The sequence below is a fragment of the Lutjanus erythropterus genome, chromosome 3, assembly GCF_056507025.1.
Source record: "Lutjanus erythropterus isolate fLutEry1 chromosome 3, fLutEry1.hap2, whole genome shotgun sequence".
In the NCBI taxonomy this organism is placed as follows: domain Eukaryota; kingdom Metazoa; phylum Chordata; class Actinopteri; order Lutjaniformes; family Lutjanidae; genus Lutjanus; species Lutjanus erythropterus.
Window position 1 is genome coordinate 22,025,723 of NC_139319.1, and position 23,164 is coordinate 22,048,886.

General features: G+C 41.3%; 1 protein-coding gene across 1 annotated transcript in view; it reads right to left on the bottom strand.

Annotated features, from left to right (window-relative positions):
• LOC146329997 (zinc finger CCHC domain-containing protein 7-like) overlaps positions 1-18,951 on the bottom strand; it is a 38,805-nt gene extending 19,854 nt beyond the window's left edge. The window contains exons 1-5 of the mRNA XM_084714465.1: positions 18,796-18,951; positions 8,738-8,830; positions 8,103-8,240; positions 7,831-8,001; positions 4,762-4,797 (exon numbers count right to left, since the gene is read on the bottom strand). Coding sequence (XP_084570591.1) covers positions 4,762-4,797; positions 7,831-8,001; positions 8,103-8,240; positions 8,738-8,830; positions 18,796-18,951 — 594 coding nt within the window. The remainder of the gene's footprint in view (positions 1-4,761; positions 4,798-7,830; positions 8,002-8,102; positions 8,241-8,737; positions 8,831-18,795) is intronic.
• Positions 18,952-23,164: the final 4,213 nt, after the last annotated feature.

Sequence of the window (23,164 nt, forward strand, 5' to 3'; positions counted from 1 at the left end):
AGCCCCTAAAATTAAGTCATATTTGTAGATTTAACTGCAGCCAAAAAGACCATAATAAACTGTATAATATGATAATCGAAAGATCATTAGCTATAACTCATAAAGCAACAGGCATCCACTGTAGAGGCTTGGGATGTCCTCATTGGTTCTCTGCCCACCCCACATTTTCAAGCACAGATACGTGCCACTTTGATACAATGGATAGGCTGTTTTGTTTTCTTTTTGTTAGTTTGTCTTTGTTTGTTGTTCGTGTGTTTGTCTCTTTCTTTGCAAGGATCTGGTAATATGCACTACATAAATTGAATGAAAATCCTTGTCTTTCATACCTTGCGCACAACTATTTTCATGTAAAAAATTCAATAAAAAGTTGATCACAAAAAAGAAAACACAAAGATGGAAGATGGTAGGCAGACGGGGTCACTGCAGGAAAAGGTGCAACCCCACACTGTAAAGCTGTATGCAAAAAAAAAGAAGTAAAACCAGGGTGTCTCTGTGGGCGTGTGTGAGTGGGTGAGTAAAAGAGAAAGACCGACTGAGAAAGAGTTGTTGGAGTCAACCTGTTCTTCAAAGTAAATCTTTCTGTATAAATACCACTATTATTGAGTAAAAATGTCTTCCCAACTGTATGAAACAGGCCAGATGAAAATGTTATGGAGAGCTTTTTACTCCATTTACCACTCTATATATATTTGTCGAAGTGTGTGTGTGTGTGTGCGTGCGTGTGTGTGTGTGTGTGTGTGTTGTGTGTGTCCATGTGTGTCAGTATCTTACTTTCACAGTAAATACCCCAGGGCTTTGTGGTCTATACTGTGTGGTTTGGAGGAGTTTGTTAGTTGAGGGCCAGGTGCAGGCAGACAACACATACACTCACGGAAGATAAACGGACCCAGCACACACACGCACACACGTTCACATACACTCACATACACACACACACACACACTCACTCTCACACACACACACACACACACACACACACACACGAAGGATAAATGGACCCAGTAGCAGGGAGGTCTGACAGAATGCCTTTTCACACCTGGCTGAGCCCAGCGGAAGGTGACAGAGTCACATCTCCCAAAGCAAACACACACACACACACACACACACACTCATGCACAAACACACACACACACCTTCTCACATTGGGGAGTTCAGGGTCATAAGCAGCATCATGAATAAAATGAGGCTGTCTTAAACAGAAGGAGCCCTGTGTATGCATGTGTGTAGGTGTGTTTGTGTGTGTGTGTGTGTTTGCCCCTAACCCCCATGCCAGTTTGGATCTGTAACGACCTTCTGTTCCCAGTGCTTAAATGGCTTAAATACTTCAATTAGACCTGGGTCACAATCCTCCACCCGTTAAAGCACGCCATCACACACAAACACACACACACAAACACACAAAAAAAGGTGGTTTATTCATATTTTGAGACGAGAGAGGAAGCTTTTCTCTTTCATCAGCATCTTTTACACTCCACTGTGGCTCAAAGTAAAACTCTACAGTAAAACATATAGCCTCCCTCGCCACCATGTGAGCAACAATTAAACTTCACTCCCATCCTCTCTGCTGGCGTCTCCCCTGGAACTTCTCTGTCGTCGTCCTCCTCCTCCTCCTCCTCCTTCCTCCTCCTCCCTCCGCCTCTCCCGCCGTGCTACCCTAGCGCTAACGATGCTGCCTTTTCATTAGACAGCCCCTGCTAATTAATCTCCATAGAGGAGAGTGACAGACCTCCCCCAACACACACACACACACACCAAAGTGCACGCCAAGATATATGCAAACACACACTCTTCTTCCCTCTCTCCCTCACTCCCGCGTCCCGAGTGGCGTTGGCAGCCCATTTCATGCTTTATCACGTCTTTTAATTGACAAACAAGCTGCTCTTTTCTCTTAGGCTGAGGTCTATATCACCCCCTCGCTCAGATGCGCACACACACAAACACACACACACACACACACACACACACAAGGAGCCAAGAAAACTAGTTATCTTTTCAGATTTCGGATAAACACTCACACTCACACTCACACACACACACACACACACACACACAAATAAGCAAGTGCATCCCTGCTGACATATGGCCCATGTGACTGTCACACAGTTTTCTACACTTTGACATGTTGTGTCTGCACACACACAAACACACACACATAAACACAAACACACAGATGTCACATGTGCACTTAGGTTGAAAATGCAGCCAAAAAAAAAAGTAAAACGTTCCCATCACTCTTGGCACTTCCTTAATCTTCTGAGATGTTTTTTTCCTGTTATGGTTCACTCAGCTGCTACAGGGCAAGGTCAATACCAATCACAACTGACTTATTGATTCTGAGTGATCGTCTGACACCTTTGCCTTCACGGGGCTCATAAAAAAAATACTGAAGAACTGGTGGCTTTTTTTTTGGAACATACACATCATGCTGAACTACAAATGATCTGGATCTTGTGTAAGTCTTGTCACATTGCTCAATTCTCTGTCACATTTTTGGTTGATTGTGATAGGCACTGAAAAAAACTGCATGAAGCAAAAGGAGAGAGTGAGGTGAGGGTCAACACCTGAGACCCTGCTCTTATCAGTAGAGATTACAGTGCGGTTTGATAATTGCAGCGATTGGACGAATATATTGGCTATCGTTGCTTGACCAAGAACACCGTTTTTTTTTTTGTTTGTTTGTTTGTTTGTTTGTTTTTTGTCGATTTCTGTCATTTTATTTTGGTAATTTATTGTTAATTTAATGGTCTGAATGAGGGATAACTGCTGCTCAGCAACACACTCTCATTCAGCGAAACAGTTCGCAGCCACTGAGCCCCAAGAATGAGTAGCAGGAAAAAAGCCTCTGGAGCCAGAATATTTTCACATCTAATGAGGTGAATTACAGATTTATTTCAACCAAGCAAGAGCTGGTGATTGTTCGAACAGTGGAAAGACGAGCCAAGGCAGTTTTGTGTTATTTTGTAAATGTCTGTTTGAATGAAGCAGGTTTTACAATGGATTAACAAGCAATTAAGTCTTAGTCTTAAGTCTTGTCTTAGTTCAGTAAAAGAAAGCGAAAACTTGAGAGAGGGTGTATGGTTTCTGTTCTTAACATTTTTTGAATTTATTTCATTTATTTATTGGATTTTTACTTTATTGTTAGTTTATGTAGCAAACTCATGGCTCAGACATCTCCCCAGCTGGAAGGGGGGTGGGGTGAGGGGGTGACATATATCGATGCTGGCTGGTTGGAAAACTTTAACATATTGCCCAACTCTGGCCTACAGCCATTAATGGGAGACCCTCACAATCATCACTTTTATTTTTCATGTAAGCGTACCATATACTGTAAAAGGAAAAGTTAGAAAGCCTCCCTTACAAGGTTACTTTCAGTTAATTAATATTGTTCAATATAAGATTGGGTGGGGAATATTTTGTGCAGTAAGATTTAAAATATTTCTATTCTGATGAGGCAAGGTTCTGCATGAAAAAGATTTAAGAAGTGTCACTGACTGTAACTGGGGCAGGGTGAGTGTGCTGCTGGCTTAGTCGCCCCCTCCACCACCACCGCCACCTTGTTCTTTTAAATTTCTCTGTTTTTAATTGGGACTCTGAGCAGAACTACTGCGTCCACTGGGACCTGGCTAAATTTGACACAGGTTAAACTGTTAGTACACTCTACATAGTTGAAACAAGAACTACTTGTAACATGGGGTTTATAGGCATTAGGGTTAACGTCATGCTATGTAAAATGCATGTGCATCATTTGCCATGCTAAATGCATGATTCATAATGGAGATATACTTTAGTGTTACAACCCTGTGTACCTGGATTTCATTCTTTGTTTCAGGGAGCTCCCAGTCAACCCCTGATTCTCCTCCTCCCTCACTCCCTCTCTCAAGCAAGAGCACGCTCTCCAAACCACTTTTGTTTGCATCTTCGTTTGTTTTTTTAAATTAATTTATTTAATAAACATAAAACTCTTAGACCTAACTTTATTTCCTCCAGTCCCCAGCTAACTATTTAGTTTATAGCTAGAATCAGTGCACTGTAGCTGAAACATAAACAATTACCATAAATAAGATTTTGGGTTACATCTCAAAGTTTTGGTGGCTTTCTGCTTTGTAAGCAGCCTGAACTAATTTCTCAGGTCCTCATCAGCTCACTACTTTATTATTATTACCAGTCTCTGTTGGGGGTATATTGTGCAGCACTGTTGGCCAGATTTAGCTGATGGTACTGTACAGCACGTTTGCCTATAAGAAGACTGTTAGACATAAGATAGTTTCTGGTACATAGACTGGTGTTTACTATTGATAAAACATTTGTCTCCAAGATGGCTTTGTTTCAGTGAGCCTTGGGTTGTCAGGGGAGACAGTAGCTGACTTTAGCTTGTGTGTTGAGTGTCCACAACTCTGCAGCTCAGGATTCTGTCGCCTTGCAAAATCCTGAGCTCATTCTTAACACACTTCTTTGTGTTGAGCTTTGTGTTGATTCCCATTTTGTTGTATGCGTCTTAAGATGATTTGGTGACGAAGTCGTTGAGTTCAAGGAAACTTATTTGTTCGCTACTTCTGGTATTAAGAGCTTTTGTTAGATCACTTTGTAGATTTTGGTAGGAGAAGTTTTGTATTGAGAAAATGTGTTTGTACAGTAATAATGCTACGTTGTTCAGACAGTTTGAGAGTTGTATAGGCACTGGTGAGGTGTGAGATCAGTGTTGTTGCTGAAGAGCACTAGTGTGAACTGTGGAGATTGTTGGATTTATGGTAAGACACTCACCGTGATGTGATACTGTCTCCAGATCTCTGGACAAGCCTGCGGAGAGAAAAAAAAACACTTGATATTGTGATCAAATGTAGACAGACAGAAATGTATGTTCATTTAAAGGGATAGGTCAGATTATTTTAAGTGGGATTATTTGAGGTACTTATCGATTGTCAGTGTATTACCTGCAGTAGATGGAGGTCGGTGCGCCCCCACTTTGGAGAAGCAGCAGGAGTACAGGTGTAAGAAATTTAACAGTGTACTGCTGTGGACAAGGTCAGCAATAAAACATGTTTTAGCCACCTGCTGTTGTGTGACTTAGGTAAATCTGAACGAACCTTTTAAACCACCAAAGTCGTACAATAACACAAAAAAATACCTGACCAAGGCAGTAGTCGACCAGCAACTTAAGTGTTCTTTTAGGTAAAATTACTGATTTCCACAGTGGAGTCTGGTCCGGTTATAGAGAGCCATATGGTTGTTTTGACTTATATACTTGCAGTTTCCCATAAAAAAAACTGTCTGATGGCAAGGTAAAGCTGTGAAAATACTATAAATATAGTGTACATTTACACTGATATTGATTTTTTTGAGGTGGCTAAAATATATTTTACTGCTGACCCTGTCCAGAGCAGTTCATTGCTTAATGTCCTAAAACATTAGGCTTGGTGCTTCCCCAAAGCAGGCGTGTCAACCTTCATCTACTGTAGGTAATACACTAACTACGGATAAGTAGCTCGCACAATCACACATAATCTGAACTATCCCTTTAAGTAGCACATAAAATGAGTAAAGCAGATTAAAACAGGAGAATAAAAATGTCTAAAAAACAACCTGTAGCATTTATGTGTATCTCTTATTTCCGAGTGGGACAGTAAAGACACAAAAGGGATGAAACATTCAGGCAGATGCTGAGAAACAGACAGGAGAGGACTGAGAGAGGGCCAAAAGGAAACTGAAAAACAAACCATGTGACATTTGCTTGCCTGCCAGACTCTAAGTCTCTTCCTCCGTCCCTCTCTGAACCTCTATCAGGCTGATTTCTCAGCCCGTTTTCCCTCCATGTGTCTCTCCGCAGCCAGTCAGTCACTCAAACAGTCAGTAAGTAAGGCAGTCAGTCGTTTTGTCCCGGTGTGGCTAAAGCATTATCTCCGGGGCTTCGCCACGCTGTTCCTTAAGCGTTCCGACATCCTTTCCCAACCGCCGCCACTTCCCACTGGGAAATTGAAAATGCCGCAGTCGCCGCAGGCAACAAGATTTATCTACTTACACACCTACTGAGTGAGAGAGACAGAGAGATGGAGGAGAGGGAGATCTAAGCCTGTTCTGTTTGAGTTTTCTCTTGCATACACTAAACAACTTCTTATACAAATTTGCATGATATGCAAATTCTTGTCACATTAAAAAAAAAAAGGGAAAAAAGAGTACTTGGCCCACAGTGTTCAAATCCTGACCTTTAAAGCAGCCTGTGAAGAACGCTGGGGACTTTTTCTGGCTTAATCTGAGCTGTTTAGATTTGAATACAGAGACGAGCAAATATGAATTTCGATAGCTGTATCCTCCTCCTCCACCTCTCATCTAGCTTTCTTTTCTTCAACAACCCCCCCATCACCACCACACTCACACCCTCCCGTTTGCTCTCTCCCTCCAGACCGCCGGGGTAGTGTGTTGTTGTCGAGGGCGACAGGCGAGGCGAGCGACACACTCGCGCTCCGTCAACCGTCTGTCTTTAATGAGAGACACAGAAAGGCCCAGGGGACAGAGACCTGACTCTCTTTCTCTCTCAAACACACACACTAACACGTACAGTATAATTTGTGAGTGTAAGGGGAGAAAAAAGTTATGTGTTCCAAGAAAAGGGTAATTACAATACCACACACAACTTTGTACCTTCGTTTGCTGTTAAAAACAATATGCAAAAGAGAGAAGAAGGGGAAGAGGAAGATGAACGTGAGGATCCAGAGGAATAGCGAAGAAAGAATGCACGAGAAAAAGAGGGAAAAATGGGCGGTGTGTGTCCTGGTCTCCCCTCTCCCTCTGGTGTTCACCTGGTTACTCATCCATTACACAGAGCACAGTACATGACTGACTGACGGAGAGTGCGAGAGAGAGAGGGGGAGTGTGTGAGGTGGGGGAGACACAGGCAGGCTCCCGCATACACACAGGGTTTTCCATTCTATGGCATTAGTGTAAATGGGCAAGGTAATGAACGTTGCGGTGGGATAATTGTCATTGATGGTCATTAGATTCACCCTTCAGTGCCAACGTACACACACACAAACCCACAGCTGGAATATGCAGCATGGCAGAGACATAACTAAGCTGTAATTGCTGAAGTGTATCAATTAATGTGAACAGCAGCGTGTGCTGACCCTGGTCACTCATTATTACTGAGAGAGGAAGTGGGGGAGAAAGAGGGGGAAAAGAGGGAGACGGAGGGAGGGAAAGAGGGGGTAATGGAGAGGAAATAAAAGGAGGGTACATACAGTACACTTCTGCATACTGTATTCTGTAAAAGGTGGTTGGTGCTTCATCATGTTTACATGACGCACTAATTGTTTTTACTACAAGCTGAAGCCTCTCCACACACACACATTCTCTGTGCGCTCGCTAACATAGTACCACAAAGCTGATTGAATTCAGAGCTTTCTCACAGAATACTGAAGGAATGAGTCCTAAAACCCAGATATGAATGAGCACGTTTGCACCTCCAGTTCCCTTGTCTTGAAGTGTTTTTTGAATGGCTTTTCTGAATGGGTTTTTGGTTGGATGTCTGGAGATTGATAAGAGACACAAAAACCTAAGAAAATATGGTCCAGGTTGAAAAATACCCATCCTCACTAATCATCTCACTGTATCCCTGCAGCCAAGTTCCAAATTCTTATTAAATTTCTTCAGAAAAGTTAGGGCTGACACAACATATGTTACACAAACATGTGTGCCCACATATTTTCGGGCTATGTGGTGTGTTTTCCTGATGAAAGAAAGTCCGGCTTTATTTCTACATGACTGTGTTGGTCTCAAATGTGCAGAACCTTCTTCTCTTATTTTAATTCCAACGTAATAAACCAGAGTTACACTCACATCCAGGAAGTGCCCCGTCATGCTGCAGCGATGACATCGTTTGTGCCAGTACGCTCTCTCGCTGCAGGAGTCATAATGGTGCCCTGGCAGGCCGCAGTTGCTGCAGTGCTTATTGGGACACTGACTGCTCAAGTGGCCTGGGGTGCCACAAAGGAAGCAGGGCGACAACTTCTGCACACGCACACACACAAAACACAGTTAGTATTTTCATGTACTTGTACTCATCAGTGTGTATAAGCTGTACATGCTACTGTGCACTGAGTGGAACTGACTTTGGGATGAGGGCAGTTTTTAGAGAGATGTCCATTCCTGTTACAGTTTCTACACTGGACGTCCTTGCTCGTATAGTATCTGTTTGACATCCGCTGCACAGCTCTCCTGGCACCTTTGTCTTTGTTATAGATCTGAGCCTGAAACACACAAACACATACAGTTAATGCATCATTTACATCATGTTGGTGGTGACATTTTGTGAATGTTTTGTACCTTTAATCAATTTTCAGTGAAAATTACAGTAATATTAATCATCCATATTTTTTTCAACTCATTATGACCAACAGAAAATGTGAGATAAGAGTGTGGCATATCCTCTTATGACAGAAAAATATTCTTTTTAGAAATCAAACATTACTTCTTACGTATTACTTTGGCCTATATCTTTACATAGAATTCCTAAGTCCTAGTCCTAATTGAGCAAACATTTACACTGTTCACAATTACAATATACTGCATATATTTTTTAGTTTTGACAAAACACCTCCCCCATCCTTCCTGCTTTTTCATGAATTCAGTTTCAGATGAAAAGAAACAAATTACCTCAAAGAGAAGTGACTGTCAGGATATAAATTATTTCTGCCTACATATTGCATATTATGATTAAATTATATAAATTATTATTGACACCTACCTCCTTGTCCTTGACAGAAACCAACCAGCTGCCCCCATCTCTGTCATCATCTTCTTCAAAATCTGGCAAGAGAGAAAAACGTCTGTTAAAATACTGAAAATTTAATTGCTGAAATTTAAGATCTCATTCTCAATAGTCCATATTTATTACATACTCCATATAACAGTTTTTTTTCTGCTTATCTTTCCAGTTCTTTATTGATTTTCTATTTGGAATTTGAGCCCACGGTGCACAGAAAGATATTTCATCATACTGCTGGTGCTTCCGATTGCACTTGAAATGCTTATTTTCCAGACATTACAACTAGACATGTTGTCATCTTTCTTTGTGAAATGAAGGCACATTTTGGGCCTTTTCTTTCTCTCCACCATCACCCCTCCTGGTTGCAAGTTTTCAGCAGTGTAGACATGAGTTTGGCATGATTGTTTTGCAACAATTAATCAATTACTGTTTTATTAATCTATTAGGAAATTACTCCTCAACTATTTTGATAATAAATAAACTGGTCTGAGTAAAAGTAAGTAAATAGAAAGCTTCTTAAATGTGATTATTTTCTGATTTATTTACTCTTCTATGTGTAAACTGTGAGTAAACTGAACATTGTTGGATTTTGAACAAAATAAGACATTTGTGGACATTAACTTAGGCTTTGAAAAACACTGATGAATAAATGTCACCATTTTCTAAACAACCATTAATTGATTAATTGGGAAAATAATCGACAGATTATCGACTATGAAAATCATTGTTAGTTGCAGCCTTACATGACAATGTCAATTAAAAGAATTAATAAGCTTGGAAGCATAAGATATTGATTGATCGCACAATTTGGAACCAGTTGTCAATTCCCATCCCTAATCTACATACTGGTTACACATATGTCAATGCATGGAGACCAAAGCTGAGCTTAGAAGTGTAGCTAAGTGTGACAAATGACTGCTTATGGAAGCCTAAATCTACAGGAAATTAAGGTGGTTTTGACAAAAATTGGACCCACAATTCAATGAGAACCAGAAATGATAAATTCTTGACAATATCCAACCCTATTAAGAACTCTAAACCCTGAGGAGTAAGTTTAGCTTCCTGTAAGAGAAGGACACACACACACACACACACACACACACACACACACACACACACACACACACACACACAGAAACTGACACAGTGGCAGCCCAGCACATCTGTATGAGAGTGGCACTAACAGCGCCCTGAGGGAGACCGCTGTATTCTCTTCAGGCCCACAGAACTGTAACTGACATCCAGAAATCCTAACGTACGTACGTACACACACACACACACACACACACACACACACACACATTGACACGTGTACTCAGCATAAATTATGTGCTGATAGCAACGACCCACACTGGCTCACATGCTTTCACAAACACATACAGACACACCCACGCATCGACCCCCACGATTAGCTGGTTGACAGTCTTTAGCCTTTGGACAAACATACAGCCTTGAGCCATAATCAAATATTACAGTCTCCTTTCCACCTCTCTCTCCCCGTTTCTTGCTCTTAGCCTCTCTATCCGAACCCTTATCACAATTCTGCTCAGACCTCCTTCTTTGCTTTCACTCTCTCTCTTCTTGTTTTCTGCCTCTCTTTCCCCGCTCTCCTCCCCGGGTGTGCATCTGCAGAGGGAGGTTATCACCTCTCTTCCCTGTCAAACAAATTAAAATGGCTGCTGTTTGGATGGGGTTCTTTCTGCCACGACCTTCACCTCCAAAACACACACACACACCCACACACACACACTTCAAGCAACTTAACATTGTCATCATCACAGCGAAAGCTTGGGACTCAGATTTAGAGGATTTGTATGTTTTGACATCATCTGAGTGTCCTCTCTAGATTGATTAGTTTGGGGACATGAAAACCTTTTAATATCCTTTAGATGGTTTTTCACAGCTCCTGAAATGAATTTACTTTGCAGATACACACACCAGTGGCTGTACACCATGTACAAAACAACACATTGTATGTACATCCTGTTTTAAAATGGGCATCTCTCTCATTTCTGAAGAATATGTTGACGCTAATACAGAATTTAAGCCAATCCCTTCCTACACACAATCAGTGCACTAAGACTTTAAGTGATGTGGCAATCATGAAGTTGGCTGATTAAAACTGAATTACTACGTGACTATGTTGGAATCAAAATGTAAATTTTACTTTCAGGTGGGGTTTTCCTTCAAGATTCAAATCAATTTGATGCAGTTGTGTTTTCTCAATGATTATCTTCTCACCCACATGCCAACTGAGGGTCGGGTTTATTTTATTAGTTTGTAAAACACTGCTGCAGTTTCACAGGAAAACAGTGTTGGACAATTTCCTAAAGAATTTAAGTGAATGGTGACCAGTTTTCAAATGTAAAAACAACTGGGAAAAAAAAAAACTAAAATGCCTCTATACTGCTCATCTGGTGTAATCCAAGTCTCTTAAAGCCCCAACTTTACATTTACACACTGTCACAAAACACACACCCAGTTCAGACAGTGTGATGTGCATGTGAACATGGCTCCAAGCTAAGGATCTACAGTGAAGAGTGATGCTAAAAACATGGTGTAAATAATATTTTGTTAGTCAACTTTGCATGCTGGGTATGGAGGCATTTTATGCTTTTATTCTGTTGTTTTTTGACATTTGAAAACTGGTCACAACACTGTTCTCCTGTCAAACTCCAACAGTGTTTTGTGGAGTAAAAAACAAAACCTTCAATCAGCATGAGGGTGAGTAGATAATGACTAAATTTTCATTTTTGGGTTAACTGTCCCTTTAAAAAGCTGGTGGAGCCCTTTGAAAGGAGACAGAAATCACAAGCTATTGATAACAGACTGTAGCATTTCATTGTGTTAGCTTCCATCATCGAGGTTGCAAATCTTGCCAAGGATACATAATTATAGGAGTGTCATGATTCTCAAAATCCATTATCCAATGTGACTTGATTTTAGCGTTTTTTTAGCGATTTGATTCAATTCTCAATGGTTATGCCATATTGAGTCCTGATTTTGAGCCAACGAATCATGGGTCTGTCATGCCCTGACAACTATGATTTACATTTTAAAATATTATGGTTCATGCAATGTTACCACAACGTCCTCCTGCATTCTTTCCATCAAAGTTATGTGAAAAGCTACTTTCCACAGATAAATGTTTACGACAGAAAGATGACCGCAGTGACGGTGGATAGAAAGAGTTAATCAAAGAATTGGCTACATCTCTGAGTGCCACAGTGAGAAGCGCAGCTGACGGTAAACTACACTGTGTCGTCTCTGAACTGTTTTTTTTTTTTCGGACATGTGCTGGACCTGCTCAAGGCCGAAAAAAAAAATAAGAGAAGAATCTCTAATCCTGTTTTTTTTTTAATATCAATCTTCAATTTAGAACTGAAATCTGGACACCCCTAAATATTAAATAAATTATTAATTTAAAACACATTTGATGTGACAGTACAGCCTGCTAAAAACATGCTGTATATAAGCACAAACGTTGTTTCTCATTGTCACACTGGACTAAATTATTCTGGTGTTGTTAGTTTTGGTTAGTTCAGTATAGAAAAGTGAATGGGGGAACCTCTGCAGCTCACCTACTGTGAACAGACTGGGGGGCCTCTGTGACGTGTGTTTGTGTGTGTGTGTGTGTGTGTGTGTGTGTGTGTGTGTGTGCGCTCGTGAACGCGTAGCTGGTGTTACACAACAGCCAGCACCCAGCAGTCAATGGGCAGTTTGAAGAAAAGGCAGGGGTGAAAGGTGTGTTTGTGTGCGCAGAAGTGCGTCTGAGTGTGTGTGTATGTGTGAGTAGGCGTTAGTGACTCAACGAAAGTCATTCCCAAAGCGTCTCCCAGGGGGACTCCCCAAATAAAGAGCAGGAAGCTTTCCCTTAATCTAAGGGCCCCCCATCTCACCAACACACACACGGATAAAGGGTGAAGCTCTTTGTCACGGCCGAGGAATCAAACACATGGGTGGGGGTGGGGGGGTGGAAGAGAGGATGGAGGAGGAAAAGAAGAGAGGGTGTGTGGGTGGGGGGCTGTTGTCTGTACACTGGGTGAAAATATGCTAATCAACCTTGAGGCCCTGTTCAAAACCAAACCATCAGAGCTGCTCGCTTCATCGTGGCCCAACTGATCTGAAGAAGTCTGGAGCTGAATAAGCAGATGGCAGCAGCTACACAGAGCAGCTGAACGCACTCGAGAGAGAGGCCTCCGCCATGTTGGCTGCAACTGTTCAATTTCAAATGATCTAATGGTGAAGCATTTCTTAGAAGCACCAAAATGAGAAATTTGTGCGATGCCCCAGCAGGGGTGAAAAGTCAAACAAGGACCTCCATGTGTATTCAATCACACAATCAGTGGAGAGAAATTTGAGAAAAACTGCGGGTTCCACTGATTTTTATTCACTGGGACACACTCGTACATTATCACATCACTCCGTCGTCGGGGGAAATTCGACACAATGGCGTGGAAGAGGGGGAGACGGAGAAACAGAGGGAGGGAAGGATCGGGGGAGAGGAGGCGACAGATGCTACCTGTCTGTCTCATAGGTACCCTGATTACTAGAAGATGAGGAGGAGAGGGGAGGAGGCTGCGTGCCAGTTCATCAGAGCCGGCAGAACAGAACAAAACACAGAAAGTGTGAGTGCGTGCGTGTGTGTGCGTGTATGTGTGTGTGTGTGTGTGTGTGTGAGGTGTAAGGGGGAGCTTGTATGTGTGTGTGAATGCTCTGAATCTGTCCTTTCTAACAGTGAGAACAGAACAGAAGTGTACGTGTGGCTAATGAACCATGAACACTCGGCTCTCCTGGGGTGACACACACACACACACACACACACACACACACACACACACACAAGAAAGGAATATATAAGGGGACCACGAGCGACATCCTCCTCACAAGACGAAGTCCAGGCAGGGTGGTTTAAGTCTGAAAACCCAAGGACGAGACTGAGAACATGAAGAAGAATGTGTGACAGTTTCTCTTGTTAAAGCCAGCTTCCTATGACCGCGGCCACATAAAGTTACTCTGAGGCCACCAAATATTCCATGTACGTGGCCACCAAGTTTTATCCCCATACTGAGAGGTTTTGTCAACATGTTACACTTCTACAAAGATCCTGACTCCTTTGTGCCTTTTAGTTCAACATTCTACAAAAACAGAAAATGGTTCTCTTCACTGGCTGACTACCAGTAATAGCCCTTTTCCAAAAACCTTTGCCGGCTTGGCTTAACTCAGTTTAACTCAACACGTCAGCCCAGCACAGGAAAGATTTGCATCTTCAATACAGTAAGGCTAGCTGCTTGATGGTGTGTATTTTAACTGAAAATGAGCTTAGCTTGAATCAAGTGGTTGTAAAACTGGAGTATACACTTCAGTTCCACAAATTCTCCACAAGAAAAGTCACTCATTATTTTGTTTTTTTAAACACTTGTATTATTTTATTATAATCAATAATTTTTGGGTTTAATCAGCAGTAACTTAACACGACTTCTATAGAGCTGAAAGCAAACATACAAAAGTAAAATAAAGCAAATACCTGTTTACGGTGCGATTCTGCTCAGCTTGGTGCTTAAAAGTGGTGACCGATATTAGGAATGTGGGTGATTAGCTGACTACACTATTAAACATAGCCACCCTCACTAGTCAGCACCAGAAATACTAGTCGGTTACACTATTTGGTAATATTATATTCATGCACAATGCCAGTTGACTGTAGCTTCTAAGATGTTATGCAGCCGCCCACCACTAGTCAGGGCTGTGCTGCAGCCCACTACTAATGTTAGTCAGTAGTTAGTTGGCAGCTAACATCAGCTCCAGGTTAAGAATGTAATTTGCTGCAGACACCGTGATCCTTTTCGGTCTGAAAAGATGAAGCTATGTTTTGTAGATTTATGTGCAATAATTGTACCGCACTGCACAAAATGTCACACATTTCACTAGCATTTATAATATGATTTGGTGCTTGTAGACTGTGATTAACGGCTTCAAATGATTTTATTACACACATTATTTTCCATACAGTATTTAACATTTTCAATTAATAAATTGTGCTCAATTTAACTGCTTTCTGAGTGTTTTCCAGGAACATCCCTAACAGATACGCAAATTAGCACAGCAAGACCAAAACTGTTAATGCAAAAGCCTTCGAGTATGGATTTAGTAAGTCTACTTAAACTGCTAAGGCGGACTGTGACAAAAAATGAAACAGTAACAGAACTTTAGGAGTGAATAGAAGCAGGAGTTAAAGTGGCTAGAATATGACACACCTATGGACAAAATGTACTATGGTGTGCGCCATCAGTTTCGCCAACTAGTCAAGAAGTCGAGCTCATTTTTCATGGGATATAAGGCCTTCAGGCAACACCATATCGCAATTCATCGGAAAAATGTTGTTTGTTGTTTGCTCACATCGCCTCAAGTTAGGAAACAGAGTTAGGTTGTGATAAATTGCCTTTTCTGTATTGTTTTGACCTAAGTTTACATTTGGGCCACCGAATTTAGGGGCTTGGGCCCCAGGGGGCACGGCACTTGGAAATAATAGTGTCCATTCCTGATGTGTGAGTGTGTGTGCGTGTGTGTCATCTACAAGCTGTTTCCCCCCTCTGTCCCAGCAACATCAAAGCTTTGGACTAGCTTGCCTTGCCCCTATCCCTCTTCCCCTGTTCCAACACTTAAACAGGCATCCCGAGTCAGCCCGCCCATTGTACCACACTGTTGCCCGGGCCCATTAACACACCAACCAGCATGCACGCACGCACACACACAAAATGGGAGTGAAAGAGAGGCCTTGCCCCCCAAATGGAGGTTATGTTTGATACTGAAGCGACAGGGCCGGATTAGCAACACTATACATGACAATGGTGGAGGGTGGGTGGGAGTGTGCAGGATGGATGTGTGTATGTGTGTGTGTGTGTGTGTGTGTTTGTGCGCATGCACAAAAAAAGTGCTTCCTTTGTGACATCACCCTTGCCCTACAGCCTTGCCCTCTGTGAGGTTAAACACACCAAAAAGGTTGGCTAAGTCAGACGCACACGGACACACTCGCAGGCGCACACAAACCTGCAGCTTTTTCTGCGCTCTTTTGTGTGACAGAAAAGTCTGGCTGAGGGTGTAAAACACAATAGCACAGAGAGCAGGAGAACAAGTGAGATGAACAAGAACAGTGAGAGGAAGAGAGGTGGAGAGAGGGGAGGGTAGGGGGGTGAAAATGCATGGGTATGGGCCATGGAGCACATTACAACACAACAAAAGAGAAGCTGGCTGAATATCAAACCCAGCGGACAGCAAGGAGCAGCCAGGTAGAGGAGGACTAAGTGTTAGTAGGGGTAATGGTGGGAGCAAATTAGGCAGAGGAGATGAAATGATATGCAGAATGTGAAGGAGATAGACACTCTGTGTGAGTTTTCCATGCAGGGAATAGATCAATAGCTGTACAGGCCGATTATAGATTAAAGCTGCAGATTTCATTTGGCTTCATTTCATGCTCTTTCTTTGCCCATCTCCACTGATCTCTCTGTTAGACAGACACAGGCTGAGAGAGAAAGAGAGTTCAAATGCACACACTGTGGCAAAGATCTGCTTACTTTACAACAGAGATATAGTTAAATTGTCTGAGATGAAGAAAAATGCTTGAAGATACTGATATTAACTGTTTAGAAGCCTTTCTTTTCATTCTTACTACGAGCAATGCCATTTTAGATGAGCATTTTCCGACAAACTTGTAAAAGTTTTGTTTCATTTCAACTAAGTGTGTGTTGTTTGTTTATGTTGCTAGGTGACTCAAATCTGATTAAACCACACTGACACAAGTCTGATGTAGGAGAAAAAAGCTTTTGAGAGTAAATGAGACCAAACTTTTTAATTTTGATTGATGAGTTTTTAGTCAAAGAACATTCAAGGTTATAGAGAAATATGTTACAAAAGAAGATTTGAAACAAAGATTTCAGGGCATTACCGCCCACAAACCAATGTAAGCATTCTGAAACTGAGACCAGAACTTGATCTGTACTAAGGAAACTAAAAAAGCTTTTAGTTTCCTTGACCTGTACCAAGCATACTTAAGACCTAGAGCCCTTTCTCATATATGCTGCATGCTGGCCTGTCCTCGACTTGGTTTGACTAAGTACATCTGCCCAGCAAGGCAGGGATTTGCATCTCCATCACAGCAAGGCTACCTCCTTGAAGGTGTGTCTTATAACTGAAGAGCTTAGTTTGAGTCAAGCATCTGTAAAATGGAGAATAAATACTTCATTTTCTGTTAGTTCTTCACAATAAAAGTCCCCTGTTATTTTTCTATTTGAACACTTTCATTATGAAGCAGCAAAATCAAGAAATGTTGGATTTTCAGTAACTTAACACGACTCAAATAAAGCAAAGCACAAGAAACAGTAAAATAAAGTAGATACCTGAAAGTACGACCAGTGACACAGGAGATAGACTGAACGTCAAACCACAGAAATTCTGTCAGAAGCAGCAAAAGCAACAAGAGTTGAACAAAACTTTTAAAAACGCTTTTCTCTCTGTGTTCCAGCACATTACTTGAATCTCACAACATGTTTGTATGAGGGAGAGAAGCGGGGTCATTACAAGTTACTGCAACCTGGTTTTGGGGTGGGCTGGCCGCACTTTGGCCCCAGTCCAGAGATGCAGAAATGCAAATCAGCGCTGTATGGTTTGACTCAGCAATGTCAAAAGTGCCAATAGAAAAGCCCCACTAGTTTGACTCACCAGATGTAGACTGTGGGTTTAAGGCTGCCATTGGCCACCTATTTCAGGCTGCTTTCTCCTCCTCTTTCACTATCTGCTTGTTACCATTTTCAAAATCCCTATCATTATGGAAAACGACAACAACCGCCTTAAAACTAGCAACCTACCCTCTGAAAAGGGCAAATTACCCTAACTTGGTTGCTAACAGTATGAACATCACCATATTTCTTTTGTGGGGATTTAGCCATTTTAATGCCAGGGCTCATCTCCCCACATGCAAACATTCCACCAAAACAAGTTAGCCTTCGATGCTATTCTGCACCTGAACCATTACTGCATCCTGAGCTTTGCACCACCCAAGATAACTGTGATTGGTGTAAACAAGTACTGACAAGCCAGAGTATTTGATGCATTCAAATGGGGTCATGTTTACAAGAAGCAGCCCACACGAAGAAGCCCTAATGTTGTATTCACAACATCGTGAACTGGAACTGTGAGCTCAGAGTTCACGACATTCTGTTTACCATGTCCATGTTGTAATTATAAGTTCACGAGTTTCATCTGAATGCAGCATCAAAGCTTTCTAAAGTTCAGCTGCAACAATTAACTGATTGATGGATTAGTTGACAACTATCAAATTAATCACCAATTATTCTGATAACTGATTAATTGTTTTAAGTAATTTTAGAAAAAAAAAAGTCAAAATTCTTTGATTCTGGTTTCTTAAATGTGAGTTTATTGTTTCTTTAGTTGTGAACAAAACAAGACATTTGGGGATGTCATCTTGGGCTTTGGGAAACAGTGATTGACATTTTTTACCATTTTCAGAAATTTTATCAACAAAACAAGTAGTTGAATCATCAAGAAAATACACAGTACTGTAAAAACAGGTCTGGCTATGCATGGCTATTTAAGACCTGACCCAAATGGTACAGACAAATCTGAGTTTCAAACCAGACCCAAGCCTTTATTTTTGCTTTATGTTGTCCATTACTGATGTGATTACCCACCTAATGCAATACACCGGCTAACCTGTCTCTTTCCCTGTTTCCACTGGGCATCATGAATGTTCTTGCAACACGTTGCACAGAAGGATTTTTATTAGACATTACGAAAAGAGGAGGACATTAAAATGTGAAGGACTGGGTAGTCTTTTTGGACAAGCTCTCTGGCAATTCACCTAGAGAATCTTTCATGAACATAACGCAGGAAATCTTTCAAAAATGAGATCTAAAAAGATGTTTTGTGATCAGTGATTAATAATATAATTTAATAATAATAATACAGATTTTTGCCACTGCAGATTGGTGAAAAGGCGAAATGCAGGCAGATGCCATCACCCGGGTCCCTGTTGAATTTTCCTTGTGTTCGGCCATCACATATTTCATCGCAGCCCGTCTCTGATTATCCATCCCCCCTGCGTGACAAGCCGAGTCTTCACCCCCTGCCAGCCCCGTGCCACCTCCTCCCTTCCTCCTCGCCCCCTTCCACACCATGTTGGCAGCCAGGGCAGGGCAGGTGGCCAAACCTGTCAGTCAAAGCACCGTCGCCACGCGGCAATACCACAGACACCAATTACCACACAGCAGGGGCGCGGCCTGGCAACCGCATGGCAACCACATGGTCCAATCAGGGTACACAACAACAGGGACCAGAGAAGGCCAAGAAAAGTGAGTGAGTCTGTTTGTGTGTGTTTGTGTGTGCATGCGTGAGTACAGCGGAATCATGTTCAAGTTATCCAAAACCGAGCCCGTGCATGTCTGTGGGTTTAACAGGTAGTCATTGTGTCTTTTTAATATCCGTTAGCTGTGTATTTAGTCAAGATTTTCAATTCAAAGGCAAAATTTATCTCCATCTATCTGTTGATAATCAGGGGTTCTTATTAAACACACATTCCTGAATCATGACCAATTCTAGTGGTCTCACCAATCATGCGTCAATGTTTCAAAAAGAAGATGAATCCAAATTTGACTTGTCTATGCTTGGACGGTTTGTGCCCGCGACACATTACAGGACAATACAAAACAGGGCAAGGTCTCACTTTTAATTACAGTTTTTTTTTCAACATGTATGCACTCTGCTAAAGTGAGTATCTCACTACTTGGAGTAAAAGATCTTGGGATTTTACTGTATTAAAAAAAATGACAGTTCTACTAACATATTGATCAAATGGTGGCTCAGTAACAGATTACATCAGTGAGTTCAATAACCAGGATTAACCTGGGATTTAACCTGGAGGTTATAATAGAAACTAATAATAAGGATGTGAAATTGCGTCTTTTTGGTCATTTACATAACACGTCTTATTCTCTGGAAAGGAACAAGAGAGGCTTTCAATCAGGAGATGAAACTGCCAAGGCTAATTAGTCTGAACAACTGTTTCTGTATAGATACTGTAAGTAACACCTGCAATGTGTAATGAAATGTATACATGAAATTAGAAAATTATTTCAAAACAAACCACCCACATAGGATATTGTATCAATATATTCTAAAACATTTTCCAAACATCAGGTTTTCAATTTATATAATCCTCATGACTTCCACAGTATAACTTAAAGCAGAGATGAAGCTATTAGTTGAATCAATTATTAGAATAACAAGCAGCAAGTTTTTGGCCATAAATGAATCCTTTACGTCAAACAAAAATGGCAAATATTACCATGTTCTGGCTTTTAAATTGTGAGGATTTGCTTTTTTTCTTTGTCTTGTGTATTAATAATTTGTGTGACAATAAATATTTTTGGATTTGAAGTGTTGGTTGAACAAAACGAGCTTGAGGAAATTATGATTGCCATTCTTCTAGGGCTGCAACTAATCTGTCAGTTTTGTCAATTGTTTCATCTGTAAAATGCATGAAAATAGTTGATCAGTTGTTTCTCAAAGCCCAAAATGATGTTCTCAACATCTTGTTTTGTGCACAACCCAAAGATGTTCAGTCTGCTGTCATAACAGAGTAAAGAAACAAGAAAATATTCACATTTAAGAAGCTGGAATCTTTTGGAGAATTTTGACATTGACTTTTTTGACAAATGAAAAACTGTTGCAGCTCTAGATTCTTCACAATTTTCTGACATTTTATAGGTGAAACAATTCTGAAAATAAACATCGTTTGTATCCCTAGTTTAAAGTTTAACCCTTCTACCTGTGAATTGAGAGGTTTTACACATTACAGTTTACACAGTTGCCCACATGAGAGAAAAAAAAAGATTTTACTGTTGAATCAGTGGCAACATATGTTTCATCATTCAACATGCCCATTTGTAGTGAAGATCACTCTGGAGTTTTATCGGAGCGCAGTGTGATAGCAGAGCAGCGACCAGTCAACAAGTGTTTGTATTTTACAGCTAAAGTCACACTGTATGTGAGCACATAAAATATCACTGATAAAACTGACCAAATTATTCAGGGAGCCCGTTTTGTCTTCTGTGGCGAAACACACTAACACACCAACACGCAGCGTCTGTAAGGGGCAAATATATTTTAATAAAACCAGTGAGTTGCAACCTCAATTTCATTTTGATGAATTTCCTCCTGCGGGAGTGAGCCAGGCAGTGGGCGGGAGGGCGGAAAGGCGGGAGAGGGAAGTGGGGTGATGGGGGCTGGGAGGCAGATAGAATTTTCATGATTGTTATTTTTGTTATTATACAGCGAGAGAAAGAGGGGGGGAGAGAGGGGGGAGATAAACGGCGTTGGTTAATCTGAGGCATTTTGCGGAGCGCTCCATTATCGGGCAGGTTGGGCACGTCGAGGGGGTTATTTTTCCGAGGGATCTTTGGCCCCGGTAATTAAGCTCCATTCACTAGGCCCTGTTCCCCAAATTAAAAATTTGTCATTAAGTGGAATTTACCATAATGCCTTTTTATCTGCCGGCGCTTCAGCATGCCTGCATGCATGTGTGTGTGCAGGGTAGAGGTGAAGGAGGGGCGACGGGAGAGGGCAACCAATGAGGGGTAAGACTGTGGTCACACGCACATACAAACACACACATGAATGCCCATGCACACACACATTCACACACACATTCTCACACACACACACACACACACACACACACACACACACACTGAGGAGAAAGGGCAAATTGAAAAACTGAAATAATCCTGGACAGCAGCAAACGTTTGCATGAGCAAACACAACACGCACACACACACACACACACACACACACACACACACACACACACACATCTTTCAATCCTTCAAATCCACAGCCTTTGGGGTAATTAAATAATGGTGCTTTAAAGTTTTAATTTAGATTTGGCTTTTTCCTTCCTCTTCCTACTGTATGCCGCACAGCGCATACACACACACACACACACACACACACACCTTCACACACTCTCACACACACACACACACACACACCTTCACACACTCTCAAAACAGTCAGTCACAGCAGGTTATAGACTTCACCCAGCGAGATAGCCCTCGATGGGCAGGGTACATTGGAGGAGCGAGTGAATGATTGAAGAGCAGAATCTCTGTCTCTATAGGCTTTATAAAACAATACAATTATTAGTCTTTAATTAGAGCAGCCCCTCTGTGGGATGGGGGACAGACAAAGAACAATAGAGGATTAGAAGAGGAGCCCCTAATATGGCTCTTTTATCGCTTCACTCAAATGCAGTTTATAAATGCATCCAGCTGTCCTTTTCATCTGGTAAAGTTGGAAGTTAGTGGCAGATCTGGGAGAGAATGGGAACAAAACAATATTACCTATTATTATTAGCTACGACCGCAACTAAATAATCCTTTTGTCATTAATTCATCTAAAGGTTGTGTGCTTAAATTAGCGATTCTTAATAACATAAAATGTCAGTGTTGAAAGGCTCCAAACATGAATCACGTCACCCCAGTTCAAGAACAGCAGGGGACCGTTGTTATGTGCTGCTCCCAATCTCTCTCACCCCACTTCCTGCCATCTCTCTACTGTCCACTCTCTAAAAACGTCTATAGAAGATCCTAAATACTGCAATTTCCTTTTTCAAATTGATGCAAGCAATGTCTAAAAATAGCTTATTTTGTCAAGCCAGCACTTAAAAACCCCAAAGTATTGTTGTGAAATAAGACAAAGAATGCAAAAATGTACTGACATGATGATGTAACAACCGACCGTTCAATATTTTCTTGATAAATTTAGAAAACTCATCTAAAATTCTGTCATTTGGTATGTAGATCAATCAGTGCAACACTATTATTCAAGTATTTTTAACCTGGGACCTATCTTTACACATTTTGGTGTCTAAATGACTAATAGGTATAAATGGTTTTGAAACTGTTCAAGCAGATCGCATCAGATCGCAGCTGAACTAAACCTGACCAAGTCACCAAAGTCACAACAACAAACTAACAAAGTGATGGTGGGAGACCCACAACTCCTGCAAGGTAAAAGTGCTGTTTTAGTCAGTGGAGTCTGTTGGTTTTAGTATTTACCTACTTTGATGGGCTGCCAGCTGAGGCGATCAGCTGAACCAATTTAAAAACTTTTTTGCACCTATTAGTCATTTAGGCTGCAAATATTTATAAATAGGGCCCATTACCCTTTCAGAGGAAAAGAACAAGCAGGAATGGAGGCCCAGTGGTATGAACAAGTCATAAAAATAATAAGATATTAGCAAGAAACAGGCATTTTCTATTCCAGGCAAACGGCAATGTGTTAAAAGTAAGAAACTTGAGCTAAATTGTTAATGTTATAAAGCTAAAACAA